General features: G+C 37.3%; 1 protein-coding gene across 1 annotated transcript in view; it reads left to right on the top strand.

Annotated features, from left to right (window-relative positions):
* LOC137972412 (dedicator of cytokinesis protein 7-like) overlaps window positions 1-27,500 on the top strand; it is a 125,496-nt gene that overhangs the window by 92,285 nt on the left and 5,711 nt on the right. Inside the window, exons 27-43 of the mRNA XM_068819122.1 lie at window positions 281-368; window positions 1,101-1,197; window positions 2,209-2,343; window positions 3,901-4,053; window positions 5,107-5,169; window positions 5,368-5,463; window positions 5,604-5,672; window positions 5,972-6,015; window positions 6,621-6,684; window positions 7,616-7,789; window positions 9,333-9,551; window positions 10,123-10,257; window positions 11,103-11,283; window positions 15,137-15,282; window positions 21,540-21,683; window positions 24,195-24,319; window positions 24,907-25,062. Coding sequence (XP_068675223.1) covers window positions 281-368; window positions 1,101-1,197; window positions 2,209-2,343; window positions 3,901-4,053; window positions 5,107-5,169; window positions 5,368-5,463; window positions 5,604-5,672; window positions 5,972-6,015; window positions 6,621-6,684; window positions 7,616-7,789; window positions 9,333-9,551; window positions 10,123-10,257; window positions 11,103-11,283; window positions 15,137-15,282; window positions 21,540-21,683; window positions 24,195-24,319; window positions 24,907-25,062 — 2,089 coding nt within the window. The remainder of the gene's footprint in view (window positions 1-280; window positions 369-1,100; window positions 1,198-2,208; window positions 2,344-3,900; window positions 4,054-5,106; window positions 5,170-5,367; window positions 5,464-5,603; window positions 5,673-5,971; window positions 6,016-6,620; window positions 6,685-7,615; window positions 7,790-9,332; window positions 9,552-10,122; window positions 10,258-11,102; window positions 11,284-15,136; window positions 15,283-21,539; window positions 21,684-24,194; window positions 24,320-24,906; window positions 25,063-27,500) is intronic.

The raw sequence follows: 27,500 nt of genomic DNA, 5'->3' as shown, positions 1-27,500 counted from the left end.
AGTTAAGGCTTGCTTGTGTTTATTTTTGCCTTTTTTAGACCCATGCCACTCACAGCTTAGTCCAAATGTCAACTAACTTTGTGAAACGAGTGTGACACATAAAATGATCAAATATGCTCACTTTTGGTGGAGAGAATAGTCATATTAACAGAAATGTTGAAATTTAGATCCTCCTTTACATTAAAAAGACTCCACTTTGTAGCATACCATTGCAGTTTTCCCTTGAACAGAGTGAAACTGAAATGATATCACTACAGAGTTGTTTGTGTTATTAAAATAGAGAAAGGCCAATCACCAGGCATGGAATCAAGATTAAGATGGCGTAAAGATCAAACGCAATGGAGACAGGCAACTGAGCAACAGGACAGGTTTGTGGGATCTGATGCATCAATAGCAGTCTTCAGATTTGAGTACAAGTCGAAGAACCTAATCTAAGGCTAAATGGTGCAGTTCACTTACCAGAATTAAACTTTTTTTCATATTTACCATAGTTGGAGAATGCTAGAGAATAGGTTAGCAGATAATCGAGTGAAGCATGTGAAATGACTTTGAAAATTCTTTGCTATCTTATATCGCCTACTCTTTACTAAATCTGAAGGTTGGTAGTCATTGCTCTTGTCAAGGTAGAGGAGACATGAACATCAGGTTTGAAGAATATGGCCCTTCCCCCAAGGTTTTGTCATCTTAACAGAGCAGAAGTTCTCAATGCTTATACCAGAGGAAACGGTGTTTTTCCTGTGCCATGTAAGAGATCGTACCATGAAGAAGTTGCTGTTGTTTGTGTAAAAAGCAAGACAGCTATGTCACCTCATTGACCCTGTCCATGAGATTTAACATTATGAAATGGTAAATTCCAAACTGCTTCATGTCATAAAAGCATGAATTTTATTCTTCTAACTTCGCTCTTTGAGGAGATGCTAGATATTTATTGATAACAGGTGAGAAATGGGCGAAAATCAAACAAGACTCTTTGATCTTTAAAGCTAAGGGCAAATGTCAGTCTGATGTTTGCCATCTGCTGTCAAAGGGATGCTTAAAAAACTCTGTTTCATAGTGACATTCCTCTTTTTCTTACATCTGCCTTATCCTCGCTATTACAGACTTCGACCGGAGGCAGAAGTCAATGCACAAATTGAGGGTTCTCTGGCAGCTGAAGTGAACTCAATTGTTCTCGACTCACTGGAACACTTGGTTCAGGTTGGACTTACATGACTTTGTATAATTCACTACCTCTTGCGTTTCCTTTTAAATAGTATAATTCTTATTGTTTTCTGTACGTATAACAGTTTACTGCATGAATGATAGAGAATATTAGTCATTAGTAAAAGTCAACTAGTGGTCTATTATCAATGCTGCATTCTGATTGGTTGAGCTACTAGTAGGCTATTTGTTATAGCCCACTTGTAGCGAAAAGCGCCGGCTTTGAAAACCAAAACAACAATTAAAGTCTAGCTTTAACTAGCGAAAGATGTTTTGTCTCGATATTTTTTTGACCAACTAGTTGGATTTTACTAAAACAATTATTTCTCTCGCCCTCATGGCCTCTGAGTCAATAGCCCATTCGGCCCTCGGCCTCATGGGCTATTGACTCCGAGCCCATTCGGGCTCAAGGAATAATTGTTAATTATTAAAAGCTGGATCATTGGATAATGCAATTCGAGAGTTTTGATTGGCTAAGCCATCATGGGTTATGAGCCATTATGCCAAGATCTACAACACGGCAAGCATATGCGTGATTTTTTGGGACTTTTTACTCTTACTGTAGTCTAGTTTTCTCTATTTTGGGGGCGTTTTGAATAAAACAATTATTCCACTCGTGCTTGTTGGATATGAGATGATTATAGCCAACTTGACGCTACCCACCTCTTTGGCTATCTATCATCTCATATCCAACGCGCGCTCATGGAATAATTGTTAATTTTACTGAATCTGAGGAATATTATGTCATTAGATATGGAGAGCCGAGGAGGGTAACAGTTAAATTGTACTGGGATTTATTGGAGCATCCATTTCACCTCAATACAGCATCTCTGTCACGAAGGAAGGAAGTATTAAAGAATTTCACAATAATAGTGAGATAAGTAAGCCTAAAGTGATCGAAAATGGCGCTCCATAAAACGCCTCTTTTTAAAGGAATTGATTGTTCGTACTAACTTAAGATTATCATCAGTTATGTTATTTTTATGAACATTTTGTGCTCATCTGTAGACTGTGGCAACCTCAGACTCTTTGCGTGTGGTTCTTAGTGGAATACTGAGAGTGCTGCTACATTGTCTCAACTGCAATCAAAGTGAGAGAGTGCTGCAAAACATGTTTTCTACACAAAGATCAATTGTATACAAAGTAAGCATTTGAGAACAATGTGCGTGTTGTTATGGAAGACCATGTGATGCATTCACATATCTTTTATGTTTTTGTGGATGGTGTCTAGTAGGCTAAGGGATGGGAAATGGTTTACGATCCATAGGCGAATCTTGGTGTCACTGTTAAAGGTAATCCATAAACAATTTAAGGGCATTGTGAGAATTATGCACAAATTAACTGCAATATTTAATAGAACTAGTCCTACTTAGCTCTTTGGCTTTGACAGTCAGTGGAAGGTTTATTAGCAAAGACTGAAAAAATCTAGTAGGTACCAGAAGAGCTACTGAGCCTATTCAAAATTTCTGATTTTTAGAGCGACATTGTTCAAAGATAAAATATGAAAAAATAAGACTGGAGAAGGACAATTTTGACAAAAAAGTAATTGAAAAAGAAGGCGTAAACGTTAGAAGAGTCGATTTATACCACTTTTTACATGCAAAAACCGTAACAAAGCTTCGTTCATTTTGTCGGCCTCTAGCTATATACAGGAAGATTTGATTTTGAAGTCAATAAAAATATCGAATAAGGTGATTATACATGTCTTTAAATCCTTTCATTCTTTCAGTTCTCCACTTATTCTTGCTCATGGCCAAAAGCAGTCGCTTTGAAAAATATAAACAGCATGGCCTGGTTGTTTGAAAGCTGATTAACTTAATCCAGGAGTATTGTAAACGTTTCTTTCATATTTTCAACGTTTTCGTGAAAAATTCTTTCCTTATTTTTGTTTTTCAAGATCAACTTCTTCTAATGTGAAGTTTTGCCAAAAATCAGCGTTGAACAGCATTTGGGAGTACAGAAATAAACTCCTTGGTTAACTTTTAATCTATAATAAATTGGCTTTTGAACAACCGGTCCCAGACCTGCATATTTGTGGTGATCTAGTGCATTGATCAAGCGAGAGGTATTATTGGCCGAGTCACATGATACAGTTCTAGAAAATGGATTTGTAGCTGTGACTGGTTCAATCCAAGAAAGGAATGTGGTTCCAATGTGTGGGGCAGTTTCTTTGGGGGGAGCGTTGTGTTACATCGCAAGAAATAGCTGCAAAGGAGACTACATGTGGTCTTACAAGTGTCAGATATCTACATGTAGAACGTGAGCCAGTGATACACTCAAGCGGTACTTTCGGTACTTTATGTAACAAATCGCAAAAAAGCGATTTTCACATCAAATTAATAATTTCTTAAGAGAGCTTTGACACCAAGTTGTCTTGTCTTCGCTCTTGCCTCAACACCACAGTTTGTTTTGAAGTTCACCCTTCAGGCAAAATGCTGTCGCCCAGTGGTGGGCTTACATGTTTATGACTTAAGAATCTCTTGTTAATTGATCACCTCTATCTAAAATAGTCACTCCTCGCATATGAATTATCTTGTAAACTACTAAAGCGTCACTGTCAACTGGGTAGATCGATCTGACTATTGCACATTTAGCTTTCTGTTAAGGCAATATCTTTCTATCATTACACCAGTCGTTTGTGTTGTAATTACAGAACAGTTACTGTTCTCCCTAACTTAAGCTAATCATTTATCTTTGTAGTTTCCAGAGTTACTATTTGAAGATGACACAGAGCTATGTGCAGACCTGTGCTCCAGGCTTCTCAACCACTGCAGCTCAGCCATCATCAGTATTCGGGCTCAAGCCAGCGCATCTCTTTATCTCTTGATGAGACAGAACTTTGAAATTGGAAATGTAGGTTTGCTGTCAATTATAGACTTGGGTGGTACCTGTCTGAAGGGTTGTTGGTACTTTTAATTATTTGTACGAAGCAAGAGGAGACTAGGCCATGAAACTAGGCTCCAATGGTGACAACAATTATTGTCCTTCTTAGCTTTGTATCCTGTATAGCTTGGTAGCCTGTATCCTGTACATGTCCAATTGGTATCCTGAACAGGTCAAGTTTTGGCCTTTCTACAGCCTCTCTTCGTGTTTTGTATTATAGCTTAATTTATCCATACTTAATTTACTGCGTTTCTGTGTGGGGATTGACCTATAATTCTAACTTAAAAAGAATAGTTACTTTCCAGAAAAAAGCAATTAGAATTGTTGCTAAAGTTCCCTTTGATTCCCATACAGATCCTATTTTTCGAAATCTCGAAGTTTTAAAGGTTTACTTCCGAATTCATTTAATGACATGTTTACACTGGCTAATTATATTCATCCTTATAATACTAGAAACTCATCCAATTGCAATTTTTATATTCCATTAGTTCCAACTAATATACGAAATTTTTCAATCCGCTTCCAAGGCCCTAAATTTTTCAATTCTCTTGACAGTCAAATTAAGTCATCTGGATCTACCGCTCAGTTTTGCAAAAACCTCAAAAGATTCCTTCTTTATCGTTAGTAGCATCAAATTCTTCGAAGTATTTATGCTTTTGTATTTTTGTGGATAAATTTGTGTGTGTGTGTGTGCACTCTTTCATCCTTTTAATAATATATTGTATTACGTCCCAGTGTTATCTTAAACTTAATTTCCTAGTCTAATTTTAGGAAGCCCATGGCTCCATAAGCTCGTATAGTTTCTTTATGGGCTTCCTCGCCTTTTTTACAATTTTTTGTATTTTCTTTAATAAATCGGATACATTATATGTAATCATGGCAAAATAAAACCTTGAAACCTTGAAAAGCTTTGTCGTGTTTTACATGGAATCTGCTTGTTATTCTGAAATAAATTATTATCATCTTGATATAGTTGTATCATCCTTCACCTTTAACCATGTGTTTTAAATGGTATTTTTTTAGAATTTTGCTCGAGTCAAGATGCAAGTTACAATGTCCCTGTCCACCCTTGTTGGAACTTCACATGTCAGTGAATTTCTTTTTCTTTGTGTCATAAAAGTATTATGAACGAGCTGCTGTGCTGTATTTTTGTTGTTATTGAATAGTTTTGGTTGGTTGGTTTGCTTACCAAAAATTTACATGTCCAAATATACCTAAGGTGAGTTGGGTTGTCCCTTGCTGTTGACGATCAGTCCTTCCGGATACTGTTTTTTTTTTCTCTAGACATTCAGTGAAGATCATTTGCGTCGGTCCTTGAAGACCATTATAACTTATGCTGAATCAGATCAGGAGCTAAGAACAAGCACTTTCCCAGATCAGGTACACAGAACAAAGAAAATTGAAATTGACCACAGGCTGGAAATATGCTTTTCTTAACTTCAGTTTTAGTTAAATGCATTGTTCTTTCCCATCTCATACCACCAGAGACATGATTTCACAAACTCCAAATTTCGTTTCAGGTTAGAGAACTGGTGTTCAATTTGCACATGATTTTGTCGGACACAGTTAAAATGAAAGAATATCAAGAGGTATTTTTAATTAGCCTTCATTACAATGTGACTTCAGGACAAGCTTTTAATGTGATTAGCAACGTCTGTCATCTAGCTGGGTGGTGCCAAGTACTTTATCATCGTCTTAAACATTTCACGTAATGAAGCCTTCAACATCAAGTTACCGGTATTATGGATTATAACTAATGCAGTGTACCAAAGTGGTTGAGGGCACTGCTGCATCTGTTTTTATTAGATAAAAAGCTTTATTTATCCTGCAGAATTAAATAATACTATGATTGGAACTGAGTGCTTGTTTTGCTTCAATTGTTGTCCAGGATCCAGAAATGTTGGTTGATCTAATGTACAGGATTGCTAAAGGGTAAGTAAGCTAGTAGTACAAGTTTTGAATCCCATGGTCAAGCAATTCAAAGAAGGTTTTTTTGAGTACGGTTTTAAGTGATACTAAGAAATCATCTCATGTATATTTCTCAGGTGTCTTTTTCCTCTTGTTTTTATCTCAATTAAAGTGCTACCTCAATCAAAAATGTCACTCCTTCTTTCTGTACATTTCCAAAGTCTGTTTGTTTGTCACTAATTTTTTTTTGGTATCTGGTAGTCCGCTGTTACTAACTTCTAAAATCTTGAGAGAACTGGGCTGAAGAAAAAAATTACGTCAAACACTTTGTAATTGCCTTAGATGGCACTTTGTGTGTACTCAACTAGTTTAGCATGCAGCACTCATGCTGCATTCTTAAATCGAATGAGTCTTTCACATTATTCATTCGTTGATCCAACTATCTGGGACTTGCAGGTCAGTTTTGAGTGTGAGTAATAGCGGACCATAGAATCTAAGGACTGTACTCAAAGTAAGATGAATTTTTTGTCAGTTGGCTTTCAAGGGAAAAACTTCTCAAAATTTGAAACAGAAAGAAAAATTAAGTTTAGATTCTAGTGGCACATAACTACCTTGCCTTTACCTTGCAGATATCAAAACTCACCTGATTTAAGACTGACGTGGCTGACCAATATGGCTGCCAAGCATGGCGAGGTAATTTGAAGCAAGATAAGAAGTTCTTTAACTAAAGTTAAGTCGCATGGTGATATTCCGCCCTCCTCTTCAAAGATATAAATGACTGTGTTTCACCGTAACCTAAGAATAACATTACCCCTATTTCCAGCAATAAGTGTCAGCTACATGCTTATAGCTGGAATTACGTGGCATACCTTGATGATTGGATATCAGAGTTCTGCTTGCATCTAATTACGTGCGTTCTTGGTCATAAGTGGCCCTCATGCTTTATTAATAGTCCAGGGCTCGGTTGTTCTAAAGCTGATTAACTTAATCCAGGATTAGCGTAAACTTTTGTTTCACGTTTTCAACTTTTTGGTGAAAGTTTCTTTTGCTTATTTTTGTTTTTCAAGATTTACTTCTTGTAATGTAAAGTTTTGCTGAATATCAGTGTTGAACATCATTTGTTGGGAATAGAGAAGTGAACTCCTTAGTTAATTTTTAATCTGGGATTAGCATTAATAGGCTTTTGAACTTTCGGACCCAGTTTCAGAATTCACCAAAACCACTGGATTAAAAAAATACAAAAACAAAGTAACTCACAGGGTATTGGGTGAGCCCTGAACTGAAAGAAAATTTTACAGAGTACGGCAGCAAAGTGTTCAGTTGTTCACTGGGTGCTAAAATTCTGTGTAAATGCATCTTATACATCATCCAGTGATCTTTTGATAAGGCTTGCAATAGTCCCCGTAAAGGGTGGTGCATCACTGTGTCTTTGATCAAAAAAAGTATTCCTTACAAAGCTCAAGAGGTAGCGAAGTTATAATTTGAATATTGGTTAATGATTTGAAACTAGGAAGTCTTGCTTTTCAGTCACTTTGATATAATTATCCAAAGTGTATAAATGAGTCGCTTTGGCTTCATTTGCCAATGTGTGTGTGATTAATTTGCTGTTTCATTTGTTTTTTAGCTGAATAACCATGTAGAAGCAGCCATGTGTCTGGTTCATACAGCTGGCTTAGTGTCTGAATATCTCAGCATGTTGGAAGACAAGCCAGAGCTACCAATTGGATGTGTTTCCTTTGAGAAAATTACACCCAATGTTCTGGAGGAGAGTGCTATCTCAGATGATGTTGTCTCACCTGTGAGCACTATGTTATTGTTTTATGTAACATATCTTTGAGGATTTAAGCTTTAAAATCTGACAGTGACTTTTGCTGTAGGAGCAGATTTCAGTTAAAACAGGATTAGGCTCGATCTTCCTTCAGTGGCTATAATAATGATGGTTCTTTCGTATACACAACACTGACATTAATGTAGTTTTTGGGTTGTAAAGGGTAATACTTGCTCTGTTTTTATAATTGTCATTAATTGCTATAATACAGTATCCATTGAACGTAGAGCTTCAGCAAGTCATTTTTTGAAAATCCTGCTATTTTTAATGCAAAAGAACTGCATTATTACAGCCCAATTCACCAAATAACCAATGGCGTCTCTTCTTGTGATACTTTCATTAGATTCAAGTAACTTCACTGTCTCAAACGTCTGTTATAACTCTCATTCTGTGCAGTAAAGGGGAAAGGAATACTTCAGTTGTTGCTACTGAAAAAAGAAAGCAATTTAAAAATCCTCTCCTCCTGGCTTTATATTACTCTCGTTTAGTGCTTGCTTGATATATCTGGCTAACAGGCAAGAAATTAGCTGAAATGGAGATCGAGTGGGTGTAATTGAGTTTGAGCAAACAGATTAAATCTCTGTTCAGTACTTTTTCTTTTACCGTAAATGGCCACGGCTGACTGAAAGAACAATGTCCAAGTAAGAATGGATGCAGAGTGACGAGAAGATATATTAAAGTATATCTTACTCATTTTTAGGACTTCTTGGGAGTTATTGTATCATTAACTGAAATCATGCTATGTCATCCAATTGGGCTTAAATACCTTTTTTAATTCTTTTTTCCCTTTCCTTTCTTGTGGCAACCAGAAAAAAAGTAAAGAGGGCCCCAGATACTTAGACCTCGAAAGTTGGTAAAACAAACTGAATCAGTGCTTTCCTCCGTGAAATGGTTTGTCTTGTAGTATAAAGGGGCCTTACCACGTAAAAAAGCTTATTGTAACTGCAAAATAAAATATGTTAAGATTTTCAATCATGGCAGTCATGGGAGTTACATATAAACATATAAGTTTGAATTGGATTTGAACCCATGACCTTTTTCGATACCATGGCAGTGCTCTACAAATGTAGCTATGAAGTCAACTGGGAGCTGGGGCCCGTTTCTCGAAAATCCCGAAAAGCCATTTTTGAAACTGCGAACCAATTGTTTTGGAAAGCCAATCTTTTAACGTGTTTTCAAGGTAGCTAAAGAAATGTGACTGTGAAGTTTGAGGACTTAAGGCCTCTTCATTGTCGAGATACTAAGGGAATTGTGACTCCTGGAAATGGCCCGTAAAGTTTCGGGAATTTCGAGAAATGGGCGCCTGGCCACTTTTTAAATTTGTAGTAAATATTCAAGTTATTTTACTTTTGCATATGTTACAAAACATCCCAATGGTTCCTTCCTTCCAGTTGGGTTTTTTTCTTTCTTCCTTTCAGTCATTGCCATGCATACCTAACCAATAAGCTTGAAGGTTTAAATGTTACCGTCTGTAGATATATGCTCCATTTTAATTTTACTTCATCTTTTTTAGGATGAAGAAGGCATTTGCACTGGCAAATATTTCTGTGAAAATGGCTTGGTAGCACTGCTTGAGAAGGCTGCTAGCACTTTCTCTCGTGCTCAGTTGTTTGAGTGTGTAAACGAAGTATACAAATTGCTTATACCTATACTAGAAGGCAGACGTGACTACAAGAAACTAACTCAGGCTCACCAAAATCTGTCAGACGCTTTTGGCAAGATTATACAAACGGTAAGCTAGGATTCTCATTGTTTATCTGTGTAGTGGCTGGTAGTTACATTCAAACTTCCCCTTTGGCAAGCCCCAGTCAGACTTTTTCATTTTGTTAGCTTTGATTACGAAACTTTCCCATCGCCCAAGGTATATGGCCATTCAAGTGCCACAGCATCAATCAATTCAGTAATCTATTGCCCCCTCCACTAATGTACATAATGATTGTTTGCTGAAAAGTAGAAGCAATTAACCAAACGTTTATTCAAATATTGCAATAATCAAGCCATGTTGAAATATTTTTTTAATAATGCAAAGGAAACATTTGGTTAGTCAGTCAAAGGCAAACTAACTTGAGCACTTCCGATTGCTGGTGCACCTGGGGGCGCCTAAAAATAGAAATCACTTAAGCTTGTACACTGTAAGTCTTAAAAAGGATGAATAGATGATCTTCATGTATATCATGCAGAAGCTGATCATTGCACTCAAATGAAGTTAGATTCTTAGCAACCTCCATAACTTGCCTCCAGCTGAAGTCAAAATTATCTAATTTTTGCATTACTTTAAATGGTTCAATTTTCTGTTATGACAGGAAGGAAAGCGCATGTTGGGAACATATTTCAGAGTTGGATTTTATGGATCAAAATTTGGTGACTTGGATGGTGAAGAATATATTTACAAAGAGCCAGCGATTACAAAGCTACCAGAGGTTTCACATCGATTACAGGTATCCATGAATGAAAGACAAAAGCAAAGAAATCGAAACTACCATCCTGGACACTTGCTCATTGTACCAGTCATCTCCCTCCCACTCAATGTTGATATTTTGCAATATTTAGGTCATCTGACAACATTCATGATCTTTACAGTGGAGTATGAGTATGGCTACCATTTTTCGGAGGATACACATTTGAGTGAAAGAGTCGATCTTTTCACAGTGCACTCGCCCTGGGTACCATTTTTTAGCGGTACTCAATGAAAGGTAGTTTAATTTGTTTGGATTATATGCAGTTGCACTTTTTGTGACGACCTAAAAAGCTAAAAGCGTGCATTTCACGCAAAAAATCCCAGTCCATATTTAGACAAATAAGGCCGTGAGCAACCACACTCACTAAATGCTTTATTAGTTCAAGTTTATGTTTCTTTGGCAGTGGTGAACATGCATATATCCATTTTTAGTGCAGTGAAACTGAAGAGAAGTTTCAGTTATAGTTTCTCTCTGCCAAAGTAGGCCTTCACTGCAGTTCATAGTTTGAGTGGCAGCTTCACCTATGGGTCTGTGGTTTAAGAGTAGACTCAACCACTCATTTGTTTCTTTTGACGAGAAACTTCATACCACACTTTCTCTCACCACGTTTGCATCCAATTTAAGGTAACGCGGTTTTGGAACTTAAATCCCATCCAGTGGTCTTGTGAACCTTCACGGCTTTGAACTATAGTGTAATTAACCTCTATTTCACCAATTTGGATTAAACATTTGAACATTCAGGCGGTGGTTTCTCCTCCTCCTTTGCCCCGTAAAATCATAGTGTGTGTGTGTTGAAGCAATGACTTCACATTATGTTTTGGCAGGCTTTTTACGGCCAAAAGTTTGGTGCTGATGTTGTTGAAGTCCTAAAAGATTCCAATGCTGTTGAACAAGACAAGCTTGATCCTGATAAGGCCTACATCCAACTGACATTTGTTGATCCTTACTTTGATGAATACGAACTGAAGGACCGCATTACATACTTTGACAGGAATTTCAATATAAGTGAGTAGCAGGGTTTGAAAATGTTAGAAACAAAACAGATCTGTGTCGTGGGTTCTTACTTTGGAGGAAAAAAGAGGACTTTTCAAATTGAGTTGAATTGAAATGAAACGAAGAGTATACTGGCAACCACCTGCTAGTACACAGGTTTAATACCAGACTTCTAAACCGGTGATGAACCTCAAGAATAGGTCGGATGTTCCACCTCTAAGTTACAGAATGCAAATGGAGGCAAGGTCGTTAAAGTAAGCTAGGGTGAAATGTCAGATAGTGGCTGGTTAACAAATCCCAATTATAGTTTAGGGGATTAGTTTATCTGTTACTTTACATGTGAAGTTGCATAAAAGCCAATAAGAGGTTTTCATTGTATTTATCCCTGTTTAAAGGCACCTTACTTTAAACGACTCAGCCATGGTCTTTGCAAAACAGTAAGACTGAAGAGAACATTGTTTTGTGACAACTTTATTTTCATCAGAGAATATACATAGTTTGCAATTAAATGAATGGTTAATCTTTTGCTATTTGTTAAAAAGACATCATAATTTGTGAAGGAAATGCCTAGAGCCATAAAGAATCCCGAGGTTTTCAAGTTAGTCTCTAGACTTTTTTATGTAACAAACAAAACACGAGTACACCACACATTCATAGGAAAGGAAGGAAGGAAGTAGGGAGTACATGTAGGGTAGAGGATAGAGAAAGCAAGAGAGAGTGAGATAACGGCCAAAGTGTAGAGCATAAAGAACACACGTGCATACAGACTAAGAAAGATAGGATCCCACCAATCTTACCTAGGATCCCACGTCAGTCCCAAGTGGGATACCGCTTGTCTTGTTGGTGTGAATGGCGTGTAAGTTGTTGAGGGGAAAGATGACGACTAAATATTAAAAATATTCCAATATTCTTGAACTAATCGTAACCATTACAATTTTCTCAAATTTGATTGGTGCATTAACTGCTTATTTTTCACTAACTATTGTGTAGGGTTGTAATCGGACATTTGGCTATAATCGGACAGTAACGTCAGCCAATCACATTAAGTGCACTCAACTTACTCCACCTATCACAGAATTTATCAACCATAGCGACAACCACCTACCCAACCAAACTGGGGATTTTCCAAACTGGCGAATTTGTAACGTTAGACAGTGAAAAAGGAATGCATTTGTTTTCTCGGAAATTGTTGTGGTTATGATCAGTTGGTAACAGGGCTTTGTGCATGTCATCTAATTCGGTCTGTATTCGGTCGGTTTGTTAATTACTCATGATTACAGACTGAATTGGACTTCACTCAGTCCTATCACCATTATATATAAGACAAATATGATACTTCCAATTATTTTATCATCTTTTATTATTGGTACCCTGTTTATTTGTCAACATGATATTTAACAGTAAATCTAATTATTTTGTTTTGCACAGATTTAATTAGTATGAAGTTTGTGTTCTTTTTTTTTATTGAGAGCTTATTTATGTCACACCAATTCTTGACCTTCTTCAATTCCTGGTTCATGTTAGATTCAAGTTCTTTCAAATTCTTAGATGAAGCAAAAACACTATCATTTATGTGCAGTAGGAATAGCAATGGACCTATGGTACTTTCCTTTGGAATTCCACAGACAACTGTTCACTTAGTGGACAAAGTATTTTCCATGGACACATACACTGTATTGTTGCCTATTATCTTAAATAACTGGTGAACCATTTGAGTGGGATTCCTCTTACAGTATGCCTTATTTCCGAAGTTTACTTAGTAGTAGTTTATGATTTACCATGTTGAACGCTTTTGCAATGTCAAGAAAAATGCCATACATGTAGAAATTGTTATCTATTGATTTTCTAAAGTGTTCTGTAATTTTCTGTGATGGCTCCCATGTAAAAAGGACGGGGGTGCTTGTGGTACCTTTTAGGGGGTAAAAAAGCAGTTTTGGTACCTCTTAGGGTGTTCAGCCTCGAAAGGTCTACAGCGGGAGGTTTAGCAGTACCTTGTAGGGTATTGAACCAAAAAATTGTGACAGGAGACATTTGACAAGTCACTTTGTTTTTTTATCTTTGTCCTTTAAAACCCATGATTTGGTACTTCTTAGGGGGAAAACATTGTCTTGTGACACTCACAAGGCAGGATCTTGGTACCTCTTAGGAGTTCTTTTCAAAATTTCCGACGAGCACCTGTCCTTTTTATATGGGAGTTCCCTTCCCCCCCCCCCCCCCCAGGTTTTCTGTTCTGTAGTGTTCCTATGCTTTTTCGTATTTCTCATCCATTTTGCCTAACTGCTTTGAGTGAATCCGAAATAAAACTGTTGTTTAAGGGACGAAAACTTTATAAGTGCTGATTTGCTCAGTTTTATGAGAACCCTTATGAAGGTGTTCGTGGGAGGAGTTTGTTTGCACAGCAAGAGATTTCTTTCTTTCTGTGATTAAGTTGTGTAACAAAACTGACAAAACCGTTGCGAAGGCGAACACATTTGATGTCTTCTTTGCTTCTCCGATTCAAAACTGAACCGTTTTAGTGGGAAATTGTTGTGTTACCTTCCAACATTGAATAGGGGGAGGGGGCCTATAGAAGAGAAGGAGAAATTATTTCTTTTGCACTTTAACAGAAGCGGGCTGAAATGCAGCTTTGGTGTGGATCATTTACATAACCCTCCCTACTACTTTTGTCTATCATTGTAGCCTGACATTCACCCAACATATTTTTTCATTTCACGATTATTTTTCTCGTACTATGGTTTTTGTCCAGTTACTCCACATTTTTATTTTTTGTTTTTTTTGCACGAAGCAAAACATGAGCATGTGTTTTGGTGCTTTTGTGCTAGACATTGAGAGAAAAACAAATTCACTGTAGACATGAAAAGTACTCTTGTCTTGTAGAGCTCTTTAAAACCTTGATATTTTTAGTAGAATTTGATAGCCAGCTCTTTAAACTTTTACGCTTCAAATAATAAGTTAAGCCATTTCTAGTTTTGACTGGGTGCATTAGATGTAGAACGGAAACTGATGCAATATTGCCATGAAACAATTGGATATGGTGAAAGTGATTGACGGCACAGAAAAATGAAACGGATGAGTTTTAAAAAAGTTTAACTGTAGACATGTTAATAAACTAGCTCTGATGACATATCCACATGTTGCATAGAAAAAAACCTGTCTTCTCCAGGCCTGACACAATTCGCCAGCCAAATGGCTTATGGCCAACAGTAGCCTCTGCCTCAGTAAATAATGACTTACACTAAAAAAGACCTAAAGGGTGCTTTTCCCTCATTTATGCAAAATTTACTCATAAGATTTTTGGCAGGATTTGCTTACTCAAGCTAGAAATAACAGCTGCTATCAACACATGGATTTTTGACTTTTCCCAAGTTTTTTTCTGTTAAATTTCAGATTTTTTTTAAATAGACATTTCATTAGAAGTCGGAACTATTTAATTCTAAATTGGCATAATCTAATGAGTAGATTGCAAGACATTTGGTGAAACAGCTGTTGGTCTCAAAAGTTTGATTGAATGCTCATGTGAAGCATTTTGCTCGGTTTTAATTCACTTCAAAAGCACCACAATGTTTATGCAGTGGAAGCAAATTTACACCACATTTCCAAGACCATCGTGGGAAGGAGAAAATAATTTTTCACCTTTTTTTTTTGATCGATTAAGACCTGCCCTGGCCTTTAATGAATACCGTTGACTATGGAGAAAGTGTGTTCAACCGCCTTAAACAGGACTATTATACCTAAAAGATTTTTTTACATATTTTGTGGGGGGTGGTAGATGGCTGATAAAGTGATTACTATTGTTGAGTCGATCTGCTTGTGCAACCAATGGCATCCTGCTGTTCTTAACTGAAGGGTGTTGATTTGTTACTAGGGAGATTTATGTATGTGACACCCTTCACGCCGAGTGGCAAAGCCCATGGCGAGCTTGTGACACAGTACAAAAGGAAGACAATCCTGACAGCTGCCAACTCGTTCCCTTATGTCAAGACAAGAATAAATGTTGTGCACCGTGAACAGGTCAGTTTGTGTCAAGGCAAGAAAGAGATTAACTTTGGCAACAACATTATAGTTGTCTTTTTTTTTTCTCTCATAAAAAGAAACAGAATGGTTCTTGCAAAGGTTCCTTGGAGCAAATGTTTGGAGGGTGTGGCTACCACTTTCTTGCTGGTTGTTGGCCAAAATCTGTGCATTCAGAAAAATTTCAGCTATAGCACAATAACATGACAGTTACTCTAATTTTAAAGCGAAATATCATCATGAATTTACTGGAGATAGACGAAACTTGCAATTATTGGAATCTGAGATGGCTTGAAATCTAAGTGGTAGAGAAGTGTCCAGTGCAATTGCGCGGTCATGGACTCTTGTCACCTTCAAGCTTGTCTTTTTGTTCTTTTAGGCTTCTTTAATTAATAGACCAATTTCGATATATTAAAATTCAGTCGAAAACAAGAGATATCATCTCGAGGCTCTGGGAATAAATGTAAGGGTTTGTATGAGTTTATTCCCCAGAGCCTCGCGATGATGCCTTTTGTTTTAGACTGAATTTTAATATGTCGAAATTGGTCTATTGCTGTGATCTTTTTCCCAAAAAGGCATTCCACATCTGTAGTTAACATATGTATTATGGTTTTGATGTATTCTCACTTTCCGAAAAGTGTTCTGTTCCTTGTGATAACAGAATAGGTGTTTAAAGTACTGTTAAACCTAATCAGATTCGGTGTACTCCTTTTGCGGAATAGTCCCAAACGAGTGCTTACTCAGGGTGAGACAAAATTCCAAGCATCAACTTGTTCTTTTGGTAAGCTGTTATTTTACTGTATCATTGTGCCTACTGGTGTGAAAGCTTGGGAACAACTCTTCCCTGATTCGTTTGTTTCCTGGAAAGCTAACTTTCAAAAGATATATAAAATAACTAAAGGCAATTCTTATTTAAGCTCCTGCATAGGATAACTGTTACTAAGCGAGAACTGAAAAGATTTAAAATTACAGTCGATGATCAATGCTCTCTATGCTCAAGTCAAGACTCTATACTTCATACATTTTTGGACTGTTCTACTACGTCCTCATTTTACAACGATATTGTGAAATGATTCAATAATCTGAGCAACTTAAAACTTACTCCCCCGAATGAACAGATTCTATTCCATATAAAGGAGGAAAAATGCAAACTGACGAACGCCCAAGAACGCAGACTAGATATTCTCCTTCTTTACACCAAATATTATTTATACACTTGTAAATCACTTTCTAAGACGCCCAACTTTGTAGAACTACAGAGGAAAATTGAATGGCAATGGAAACTTGAAAACTGCTCTTCTGTTTGATACTAACCCCCCCCCCCCCCGTCTTAATTGTTGTTATGTTTATACATATATATATGTACTTTAGTACGTGCGACTTGTATAGTATGCTGTTCGTTGTTAGTTGATTTTATTCTTTATGTACATTGTTATATTGTTGTGTTGCAAATTAAAGAAAAAATTAAAAAAGAATAAAAAAATAAAAAATAAATAAATAAATAAAAAAAATCTGTAGTTAACATATGTATTGTGGTTTTGATGTATTCTCACTTTCCGAAAAGTGTTCTGTTCCTTGTGATAACAGAATAGTTGTTTAAAGTACTGTTAAACCTAATCAGATTCGGTGTACTCCTTTTGCGGAATAGTCCCAAAAGAGTGCTTACTCAGGGTGAGACAAAATTCCAAGCATCAACTTGTTCTTTTGGTAAGCTGTAATTTTACCTTACTAGCCCAAGTCTCTGAGGAGCTAATCGCATTTTTTTTTTATTCATGACGATAATGGAATCTATTTAATGTGCAAAAATTATTTGATTTCCCTCCAACCTTTATTAACGTGGACAGACACGAGGGGTCATGTTGCAGCAACAAAAAGGTGTCTAGTACACACTGAGGCGACATGCATTAGGGTCGTGTAGCAGGGACAAAATCACGACATGTTCACACACATGAAAATGTTGTAAGTACATTTCCTAGGGATATGTTGCAGCAACATGTCCCCTCGTGTGAACTGATACTTTTATAAATATAACAGTATGAACTGACACTTTTATAATTATAAAAGTATCAGTTCACATGAGGGACATGTCGCTGCAACGTATTCCTAGGTCATGTGCCTGCAACAATTTTCATATGTGTACACATGTTGTGAAGAGCATTTGGAAGGACACAATGTACATGTTAAAACGTTTAGTTTTAAACATGTAGATTGTTTTTAACAGTTTATTTTTCTGCTAATTTGACACTCTCACGCTAATATTTTATTCAAACGCTGTTAACGCAGGCTACAAAGTAGCAGTATTCTGAATCACAAGGGGGCAAAAATTACTGAAAGATTTCTCAATGAATACAAGGATATCATCCTAAAATCGAGAAGAAGGTATTAAATGGTATCAAACAGTTTGCAAGATAGGAATTTACGAATTGGCCGACATAATATTTTCCAATGGAAAAATGGATTTTTGAAAAAAAACAATGGAACTCAAAGAGTGGACTTTTTGAGAGCTCACTAGCCCGGGCAATCGGACAGCCCTGTTATTAAGTATATAGATGTAAGCGAACGTTTCTCTTAACATGTTATATCTGCATCCTCTCCTAATCCAGTCAAATTCGAGGTTGCAATAACACTTGTAATAAGCAAACCTCAAACACAAAACACTAACATGCCCTAAGCAACTCTGTGGTCGGGAAGAAGGACACACATTTTTGGCTTACATAAACACTTACGTTAGTATCAGCCAGCCAAACAAAGAGAATTAGCCGCCTTACCAATCCTGTAAAATGTGCATGGATGTCCCTCTCTTCAAAAACCAACTTACAGTGTAATTTCGTGAGTTATGATTTTTTCTTCCTATACAGTTTCCCCAGATAGTGCCCCAGTGTTAAATACACTTGCCACTTAAATAAAATTCATCGTCATGGCAGTATTTTAGCTTCTGGATGCCCAGACCTACATGTGCTGGTTGGGCAGCAAACAGTAACAATCAACACGAAGACTTCAAATCCTATGCAAAAATCTAATACAATATACAAATTTAATGATAAAATAACGTTTCCAAAAGGACGTAAAAGCAGCAATTTTGTAACAATCTTGATTTTTAATTTTTTCCGTGTTGTTGCTTGATCTATGACAACAAAGCATTGACTGGAACAAAGTGCCCGACACCCAGGTGACTCCTGTAAATGCTTAAAAATGTGAGAGGCCTTATCCATATTTAAGTGCTCGTTTATGCGTGTGCAAATGTGTCGGGAAGTCTTGCCAACATAGCAGGCACCGCAGCCTGCACAACTAAATCTATAAACAACGCATTATTTGAGCTCTTTAGGGATAAGGTCCTTCACGCTAAACAAAGAGCCGATTTTGAACGAAGAAAACAATAGCTTGATATTAAAGCTGTTGTCACAAAAACGCTGAATGGTTCTGCGAATCCGCTTTTGTGCAATAGCAGAACACAGACACAATTAAAAATCAAGGAGGCATTGCACATTCATTGGGAGAAACCCTCCCTAAATCATCAATTGTTTCATGTAAATCTTAATCTCTCTTTGTAATCAGTTGTTGTATCACACCATTGTTATTCTAATTTTCCACTATATACTGTACATCATTGTTATTCCATCCACAAACTGATGATGGCACAGGAGTTGCCGAAACATGTCTTTTTTCAAATTTAAAAGTCTTGTTCTCTTCATTAAGAATAATAAAATAACAGGCAATATATCTGCACACATGTATCTCTAAAATATATGAAATTCTAAAAATATACGAAAATAGAATGCAGTCTAAATACTAAGAAAATTCCGAAAATTAATTTTCAATTATCAACTTGAATGTTGCTTAGCCTAAGATCTTGAATGAGCATGCAAGGTTGAGCAAGCTAGTAATGATTGACTTCTGCATTCGTGATGCTATTGTTTTGCTGTTGTCACCAACTAGCTGCTTAAGTGCTTGGCTAAGGTGATTACCTTGTAAGGATGTCTATGATGATGTTGCAGCTCCCAACAGAGTGGCTCGTACTTGGATGTCTTCACTACCATATTTGCCTCTCTATTTTCCACCCAAGGGCAACTCAAATCAATCATTGACACCATCTTGCTCATAACAGTTTTGATATCAAATCTGTTAAAAGCAAACAATTTTATAAACTTTTGTTATCCAAAAAAGCTGAGTTGTCAAATGTGGCAAATAGGTTAATTGCTGATTTTGATGTTGAAGATATCTCTTGCCTCACAAGGTTGTGAGTGAAACCTATGAATGGATCTTTCAGTACCGATTGTTGAATTTCATATTGTTTACCAATGTTAAGCTTTTAAAAATTTGGTTTTTTGCCTGATAAATGTACCTTTTGTAATTTAAATGAAGAGCGTCTGTATCAATTTTTCTTTGAATCCTCTCACGTGCAGGCTTTTTGGGAATGCTTGGTTGATTGGTGGACAGATGTCACTGATGAAAATTTAACGTTGACACTCAAATATTAAATTATATGCTGATTCTAAGTAGATTGTGTATCTGGGAATGGAGGAGGTCAAACTGTTCTCTAAACTTGTTGTATAAAACTGAAGTTAAAAAAGAGACAGAAAGATATATTGCTGTTAAAAATGGGACTCTTTAATGAATGTAATAGAAGATGGGGCCTTTTCCTACACTAGGAAGCACAAGGATGACTCGCTATGGTCACTCTGTAAAATAATTAGGCATTTACCCAAGTAATTGCCGTCTTGTGTGTGTAGTGGGCGTGAGCGTGCTTTTTGGTAGCGTAACCTTTTACTTTTTATTGATGTAACTGATTACAATATGGTCAATAAAGGTTAGGAAAAAAAAGTTGCCCTCTCATTCTTATACACTGGTTTACGTTGTACTTTCTAGATAGTTTGTACCATACTAGTGCACAAAGCACTATTTTATTTATTTATTTATTTATTTATGTTATTTACTTTTTTATTTTTAAATTTATGATCTTCAACACTCCTACACTAAGTCAAGCTGTTTCAAGTTGATTAATATGATTCCCACATGTTGCTTAAAAGAAAAGAAACCCTAGAGTTGTGAAAGACTCAGCCTTGTCCAAGTTTGCATATAGGTGGTTGCCCTGCTCCATAACATTTGCATCACTACAGACCAGATGAAGAGATGGTTTCAACAATGTAAAACGTACAATGTATTTCAAAGGACCTTCCATGGAAAAAAATTAATGCAAATTATTACGTGCTGGAATAGCGTAGAGATGTCTGGGAACAAGACATAAGTGAAAATATCTCCCGAGTACGGTATGAGACACGCAACAAAAGTGTGACAACTAGCAGTTACCCTTTTTAACTATTATTTAATAAGAATTAGTTATATATACACTGTTACATTACTTAGGTTAAAGGTTAAGGCAAGCAGTTCGTAAAGCAGGCTTACTGTCTCTCATGGCCATACATGTACTGATCTTGATTAACTTTGAACTCCAAGTTCCACCGTCTAGACACAACAATGCTTGAGTTTCTTGATTCACTGGATTCTTTCCACTGACTTGATTTTCTGTGTACACAAACTCTTACGGAGGACTTCATAATGAATTATTTATCTTCCCTTTTTGCCTATCATCTCTTTCTTCTCTCCGGATATAGCGAGGTCAAAGGTTACAGCTCTGCCATAGTTATCACAGTCAGATTAAAGCCTCCTCGCAGTACAGTTGTATAGCATCCATTGCATAAGTTCAATCACAGCAAGCCACGAGGGTAAGCCCTCGGCAAATAAGGAGAGTCCTTTCTATTACTTAGGAGCCTGCTTTTGTACTTTCACTCTAGAAAGTTCTGTTGCTATTTATAATATATTAGAAGGTTTACTTTTTATGGAAACTGCTGAGTTACCTCAGAGAAATTTCTGGAATGTTACAGATTGTAAGATAATTCTAGAAAAGTCTGGAATTGTATGAGGGATAAACTAAAAGTAATTCTCATCCTCGTAACAAAATAAACTCTACAACCTGAAGAAAGTAATCCTTTTGGAAGGAAACAACATGACTGCTATTTTCAAGACCTATTAAAATTGATGTGATACCACTGAAGATGGTGGCATCCCATTGGTGATCACGCAACAACTTGAATCCAGTTCGTCAAAATGACATGACAGATTTAATACTGATGTTGCAATCTGAATGTCAATTTGATGATACAAGTTTTTGGGTATGTTTATCAATGGGTTAACTTTACTCACAGCCTTCTTTTTGTTCTTAAAGCCATTTTTAAATTTTTTTGTTTGATGCATTGTAGATGGTGCTTAGTCCTATTGAAGTTGCTATTGAAGATATGGAATTGCGAACCAAAGAGCTTGTGAGTGCAGTGCGACAGGAGCCGCCTGATCCTAAAATGCTACAAATGGTGTTACAGGGATCAATTGGTGCCACAGTTAATCAGGTCAGACTCGAGGCCTCACATCCATATGATATGTAAAGTCCCTATGATGCCTATTTGCCTTTTGTTAATTCCATCTTTAACAGTCGTAGTAACTCTTGGTAACTAAAACCACTTCATAGAAGTCTGGACAGTTCTGCCTCAAAATTCACTCACTTAATCTTCAAGCCTGTCTTGTATGTCGTTTCTTTACCTTAATACTATAGGACAATGGAGTCTCGGAGGAGACTTAAACGTGATTCACTGGCCCATATAGGGAACTACTGCATCCTCAGCCTTTTGGCTGAGGACTCAGTTTATTCGCTAAGTAAGGGACTCGGGTATAACTTGACTTGTTAAGTTCTCAATCTCGGATATTGAGTATCTGTTGTTTTTATTGGCTCACTCTATCTCGGTTATCAGCTCATGCACTGGATGACTATGTATTGTTACGGTAACTAAATTTGCAGTAACTTCAAATTTGGGGGTCCTCTGGATCCCTTTTTGAAAATTTTGGGGGTCCAGCTAATTAAAATTCAAGAATTAATATGCGATCTATTGCCTCTTAATTGCTGCTGCAGTACCCTTTCAGATTTCTAATTGCACAAAAATAAAGTCTTATCCCTCCCAACGAATATGTACTTAAAACCAATCAATTTCTTTGAAACTGTTGTGCCTGTTGATTCATCGATCAAAATGTATGGGCTGTCAAAGCTCAATCGATCACATTGAAATTGTCTCAAGGAATCCGTATACTGTAGGAACTGTTGGCTCCAGTTGTTAAATGATCTAGATCTCCACAGCAAAAAAAACAGAACTGAATCTCAATTTTCCATAAAAGAGCATCATTTATTTTAACTACACTTGAGGTGTAATTTAGGAACAAAAGAGTATATAAACAAATGTAAGCGTAATACGTGCAAAACAAGAACCAAGACGATGACACATGCGCGCCAGGAATCAATATCAACAGGGTCGCACAAAACAAAAATTTAACATACTTTGCCTTTGGATTCTCTGTCATTTCGCTCACAATAAGCGAACTAATGCTTGAAATTCACTTGGAAAGCATGCAACAAACTGAACTTTGACAGAAATGTTTTATTATCACTGGCGGCAGATCGAAAGTGTCACCGATTGTCTCACCTAAAAAAACAGCTCAGATCATGTCACGCAACACGTGCAAATTCAAAACTGAACTTCTGAAGCTGGACATGATGGTTAACAAGATGAAAATATTCGACTAAAAAAATCCGAAAATAACAGCTTACCTTAAAATTTAAGGAGCTTGATCATTTCTCTGTTGTGAGAAATGGGAATGTTCAATTTCCTTGTGAAATGTGCTGTTGTCACGTTTTTCGCTGGCGTTCGTAATTTGCATGAACATTTGATGTTTTTTCTGCGTCCAATTGGACCCTTTGTTCCATATTCTATGCATCCAAAAGGAAGACGATTGCGTCCCAGGATGCAATGATGCACTCTGGATACATCTCTGCTGGCAGAAAGATTATAACCTCGCTACAAAACGCAATATATTTAACTGTAAACAATGGGAGACAACTTAACTCGAGCTAGCGACTACTCTTAGTACAATCTCAGTACAATTAACTGAATACTTCTCTACGCTTATCCGACACAGGCAAATTACTGTCCTTCTCTTTGATGAAATCTCCTGAAGACTTCTTTCACAGTATTGCACTCCCCGGAAACCGACTGTAGACTTGACAGCCACTTATATAAGTATCCGAAGAGAGTTTAGAAGTTTCCAAAAGTAACTATGCACAGATATTACAATAAACTCTATTTTGAAGCTTACAAGTCACAAACTATTTTGAAACTGATAAGTCACAGTTCTAGAAAATTCTTGAAACAACACATTGCATGACATTGACCTTTGCAAACTTTCCAGCTAATTCCAATCCTTGTAACACTATGACTGATTGCATCAGTTGTTTTGTAAAACCGAGACAACATGATGTCATTCTGTAATAGACCATATTCTTATTCTCGGTATTGGACTGGAACTAGCTTGCAATGGAGGCTAACGAGGGGGAATCTTTTCAAATGCAAATACTTTTTAATATATTCCCCCGCATTAGCCTCCATTGCAAGCTAGTTCCAGTCCAGTACTGAGAATACGAATATGGTCTATTGAAACTGTTCTGAATTTGATTAGAATTTGATAAAACAGTTATTCCATTCATGCTGGTTGGATATGAGACTGGTCATAGCTTGACTATTTACCATCTCAGATCAAATGCCGCTTATTGGATAATAATTGTTAATTAATGTAAGTGCTTAATATGGGAGTCCAACTTTTAACCCTCCACTGTCCAGTTTGTATGTTCCACCGCTTAGTTATAGGGGACTTGAGGTTGGACGGCCATTAAACTAAGCTCAAGTGAGAATCGTGCTATCATATTGTTAATCTGAAAGTGTTAATCTTTGGTTTGGTAAAAACAAATATTTTGGTGTTGTTAATTTTGTGAATGAATCAATATGTAAAGTAAATGTTTTGTAACTTTGTTTTTGAAGGGTCCACTGGAGATTGCTTTGGTGTTTCTATGTCATGGTCAGGAATGTAACGAAGAAGGAGAAACACAAATGTTCACCAGACATCATCACAGACTGAGACTTTCATTTAAGGAGTTTGTCAAAAGGTTGGTAAACTGTTGTACAGAGGAAGGTCATTGCATCGAGGTCTTTGACTCAAAACTTTTAACAATCACTGGAAAGTTCTTCAGTCCCCATGGGGTCGTGGGTTCAATTCCCGCCCTGGTCAGAGATTTTCTCTGTCCTTGTGTGGGCCCATTTCCATTAGTAGGGCTAACGCTCACATGGTTCATATGGGGTAGAAACCTAGCACTTCACATTACACTCTAATCAGTTAAGTCTGTGCTTTGGAATCAAATGAATTCACGTATAAATCTCATAACAAAAAGCCACACAAATATTTTTGAGAAGGAAAAAGATGTGCTTGTTTCCAAAGGCATATTCTCAACCATTACCAATGTCCAACAAGTTACAGTTCGCTCTCGCCCTAGAGCCTAGAGAACTACAACATATTTCTGTTATGTGTGTTTTTGGGTCTCAATAACAACCTGAACCAACATGTCTGCGGAAAATACCTCCACAACCATTAATTCTGCAGTCGGATTAAGTAGAGCACAGCAGGCATGGATATTGAAAAGCTGTATCTTCTGGACCACTTTTTATCTACTTGTAACTGTCTTGCTATTTGTTTTAGATGTAGCGATGCACTGCAAAAGAACAAGCATCTGATTACTGTTGATCAACGTGCTTATCAAAAGGAGCTAGAAAGGAATTACACAAAATTAACAGAACAACTTGAGCCTCTGTTAAAGAACAAGTTTGGATCCCTGCGAGGATCAATGAGACAAAAGTAATGTTGTGTTATAAATTTTGTATTACTTTTTTACCACTCTCTTATGCGGAAATGTGCATTGGATTGTATATTTCCATTATCTAACTTGATTTTGCCATCATCATCATCATCATCATTATGTGCGTCTTAAATGAGTAATGAATAAATATGTAGTTATCCACTCCCCTAGTGGCTTTTCAGGGTCAATGAACTGACTTTGTGGGGAAGTTTGAAAGTAGTTTACAAAGGTGACACCAGAACAGAATGAGTGAGAGACCACCACACTGGGGACTACATCCCCTACTCTTTTCGAACTGTGTGGGTTCTTTAACATCCCAAACAAGTGATGTGAGACAGGGCCAACACTTTATCGTCCTCATCTGAGAAAACTAGAAAGTCTAACCATTTGCGGGTGCAATTACAAAGGCATTACCATCATTCCAAAAGGAAGTAATAAACTGAGCAGTACACAAACTTTGCAAATTGTTTCTCTTGACAGGAACACGCCTAAAGTGGCGCTTTGGCTCCCCCAATGATCGAAACAATTTGAGTATATTTACTGTCTCACACACAAGAATTTTGCAATTTCAGTTACTATTTGTGGCCTTTTTGTGCAGAAGAAGCTGATGTGCCAGCAAGTGATATCCAAAGCACCTGATCAAAATATTCGGAATTGCTGGTGCCTCGTATCTGCCAAACCCACTTTGCCTTGAGAAAACTCTTAGAAATCAAACTTGATATTGTTTTCAAAAAGGAAATATCAAGGTGTCAAATGGTACTATTGATAGAAAAGAGATAAAAAAACGTGTAATTACTTGCTGCAACACATGGTAGTGATACCCAAAGACAATCAGTATACCATGGAAAGATCTGTAAGAGCTGTTTTTGTCTCTGTCAAACCTGTTTTTCCTTGAAGAAACTCTCGAGATATGAACTGGAAATAAAGTAGGGAGACCCAGGACCTTAGAGACATCTTTACAGTAATATTCACATGTGTAACATGAACTTCGGGGATAGTATAGACACTTACATTTTGTCTAGAGAACAGATAAGAGAACAAATAAACAAGTAAGTGAAGATAAAAATAAACTGCTATCTGATATCATTATTATTATTATTATTATTATTATTATTATTATTATTATTATTATTATTATTATTATGACAGTGAAAACGTATGGATGCCATATGGATCCCTATCCAGCCAACCTGGGGCGTTGAACGTAACCCAGGACGCCCTAAGGCTAACAACTCTGTAACTAGTATAATGTATAATGTATGATATATAATAAATAAAGTAAAAATTGCTACAAATGTCTCTGTTCAATCTTCTGCTATCCTCAAGACATCACTTTCAGTGTGCGGGTAATGTTCAGGGTGTGGGAGATGACGGCTCTCTGCATCTGGAGTAGAATCTCTCCTCCTCGAGCCCCGAACAGTTCCCTCATAGCCTTGTCTACCTCATTGGACCACCCTCCTAGGACATCTATGATGATGTTATACTGCCGAATGTCATATCCTGGGAACTGCTGTTTGAGTTTCCAGCATAGGGGCCATACTTGGTGATCCTCTCTTCTTGTTTCTTTCCTCTGGTCGCCATCCACGGGCAGCCCACTTCTACCGCCAGAACTCTCTTCTTCTCGTGATCTATAAATCTCGCATTCACTCTGTTTTGCCTCACTTGCTCACTTACTGCAAAGAATGGGATGTCCCAAAATGCTTGGGCCTTGGTTGACTCATAGATGGGTTTGGGAACGACCGAAGAATACCACAGTGGCACTGTATCAGGAAGCTGAAGCTCTCTAAGTATTTTCTAGAACAGACTTTGAAGGCGGCATTATGACGCGCGAGGTACTTATTCTGCCACAGAGTCTACATAGGGTGTCATTAGGTTGTTTGGTGTAGGTCTTACGTATGTGATAGACCTTTGTCGGTGTTAGCTGTTCATAAAGTTCGAGCATACCCATGATGCTGTGTGTAGGCGCTGTATCCCAATTCTTCAGCCAAGCCAAGCATCCCCGCTGGTTCAGCTGGTCATCCTCCCATGTAGCTGCAAGGAGCTTTCCTTGCCCTCTCTTTTCCTTGATCAGTTTTCCGGCGCTCCAGTGCAACCTTTTTGAAGTGCCTCTTGGTCTTATCTCTGAGCACATCTGCTCCATCTGTATTGTCACAACACTTGTGGTGCGGAAAACTCAGGTCAAGGGCGATTCCCAATTCCTCTACAAACGTCTTAACCTCTTTGACGAGCGACTGATGACCTTGATGTGCCGCATTCTCTTCAAACGCCCGCACCAGGCTCTTGGTGGAGTCCTCGTTACTGTACAGCTTAATGGCCGACTTGATCTTAGTCGTTTTGTACTCTTCCTCTACTGATCTCATTCCAGGTCCTCCCAGAGCCCTTGGCAGATAGACAGTCACTTTCAGCCCTAGTGGGTGCTTGCCACCACTCTCACACA

The sequence above is a fragment of the Montipora foliosa genome, chromosome 10, assembly GCF_036669935.1.
Source record: "Montipora foliosa isolate CH-2021 chromosome 10, ASM3666993v2, whole genome shotgun sequence".
NCBI classification, from domain to species: Eukaryota; Metazoa; Cnidaria; class Anthozoa; order Scleractinia; family Acroporidae; genus Montipora; species Montipora foliosa.
The sequence above is the reverse complement of the archived record's forward strand: the minus strand, read 5'-3'. Positions and strand labels throughout refer to the sequence as shown.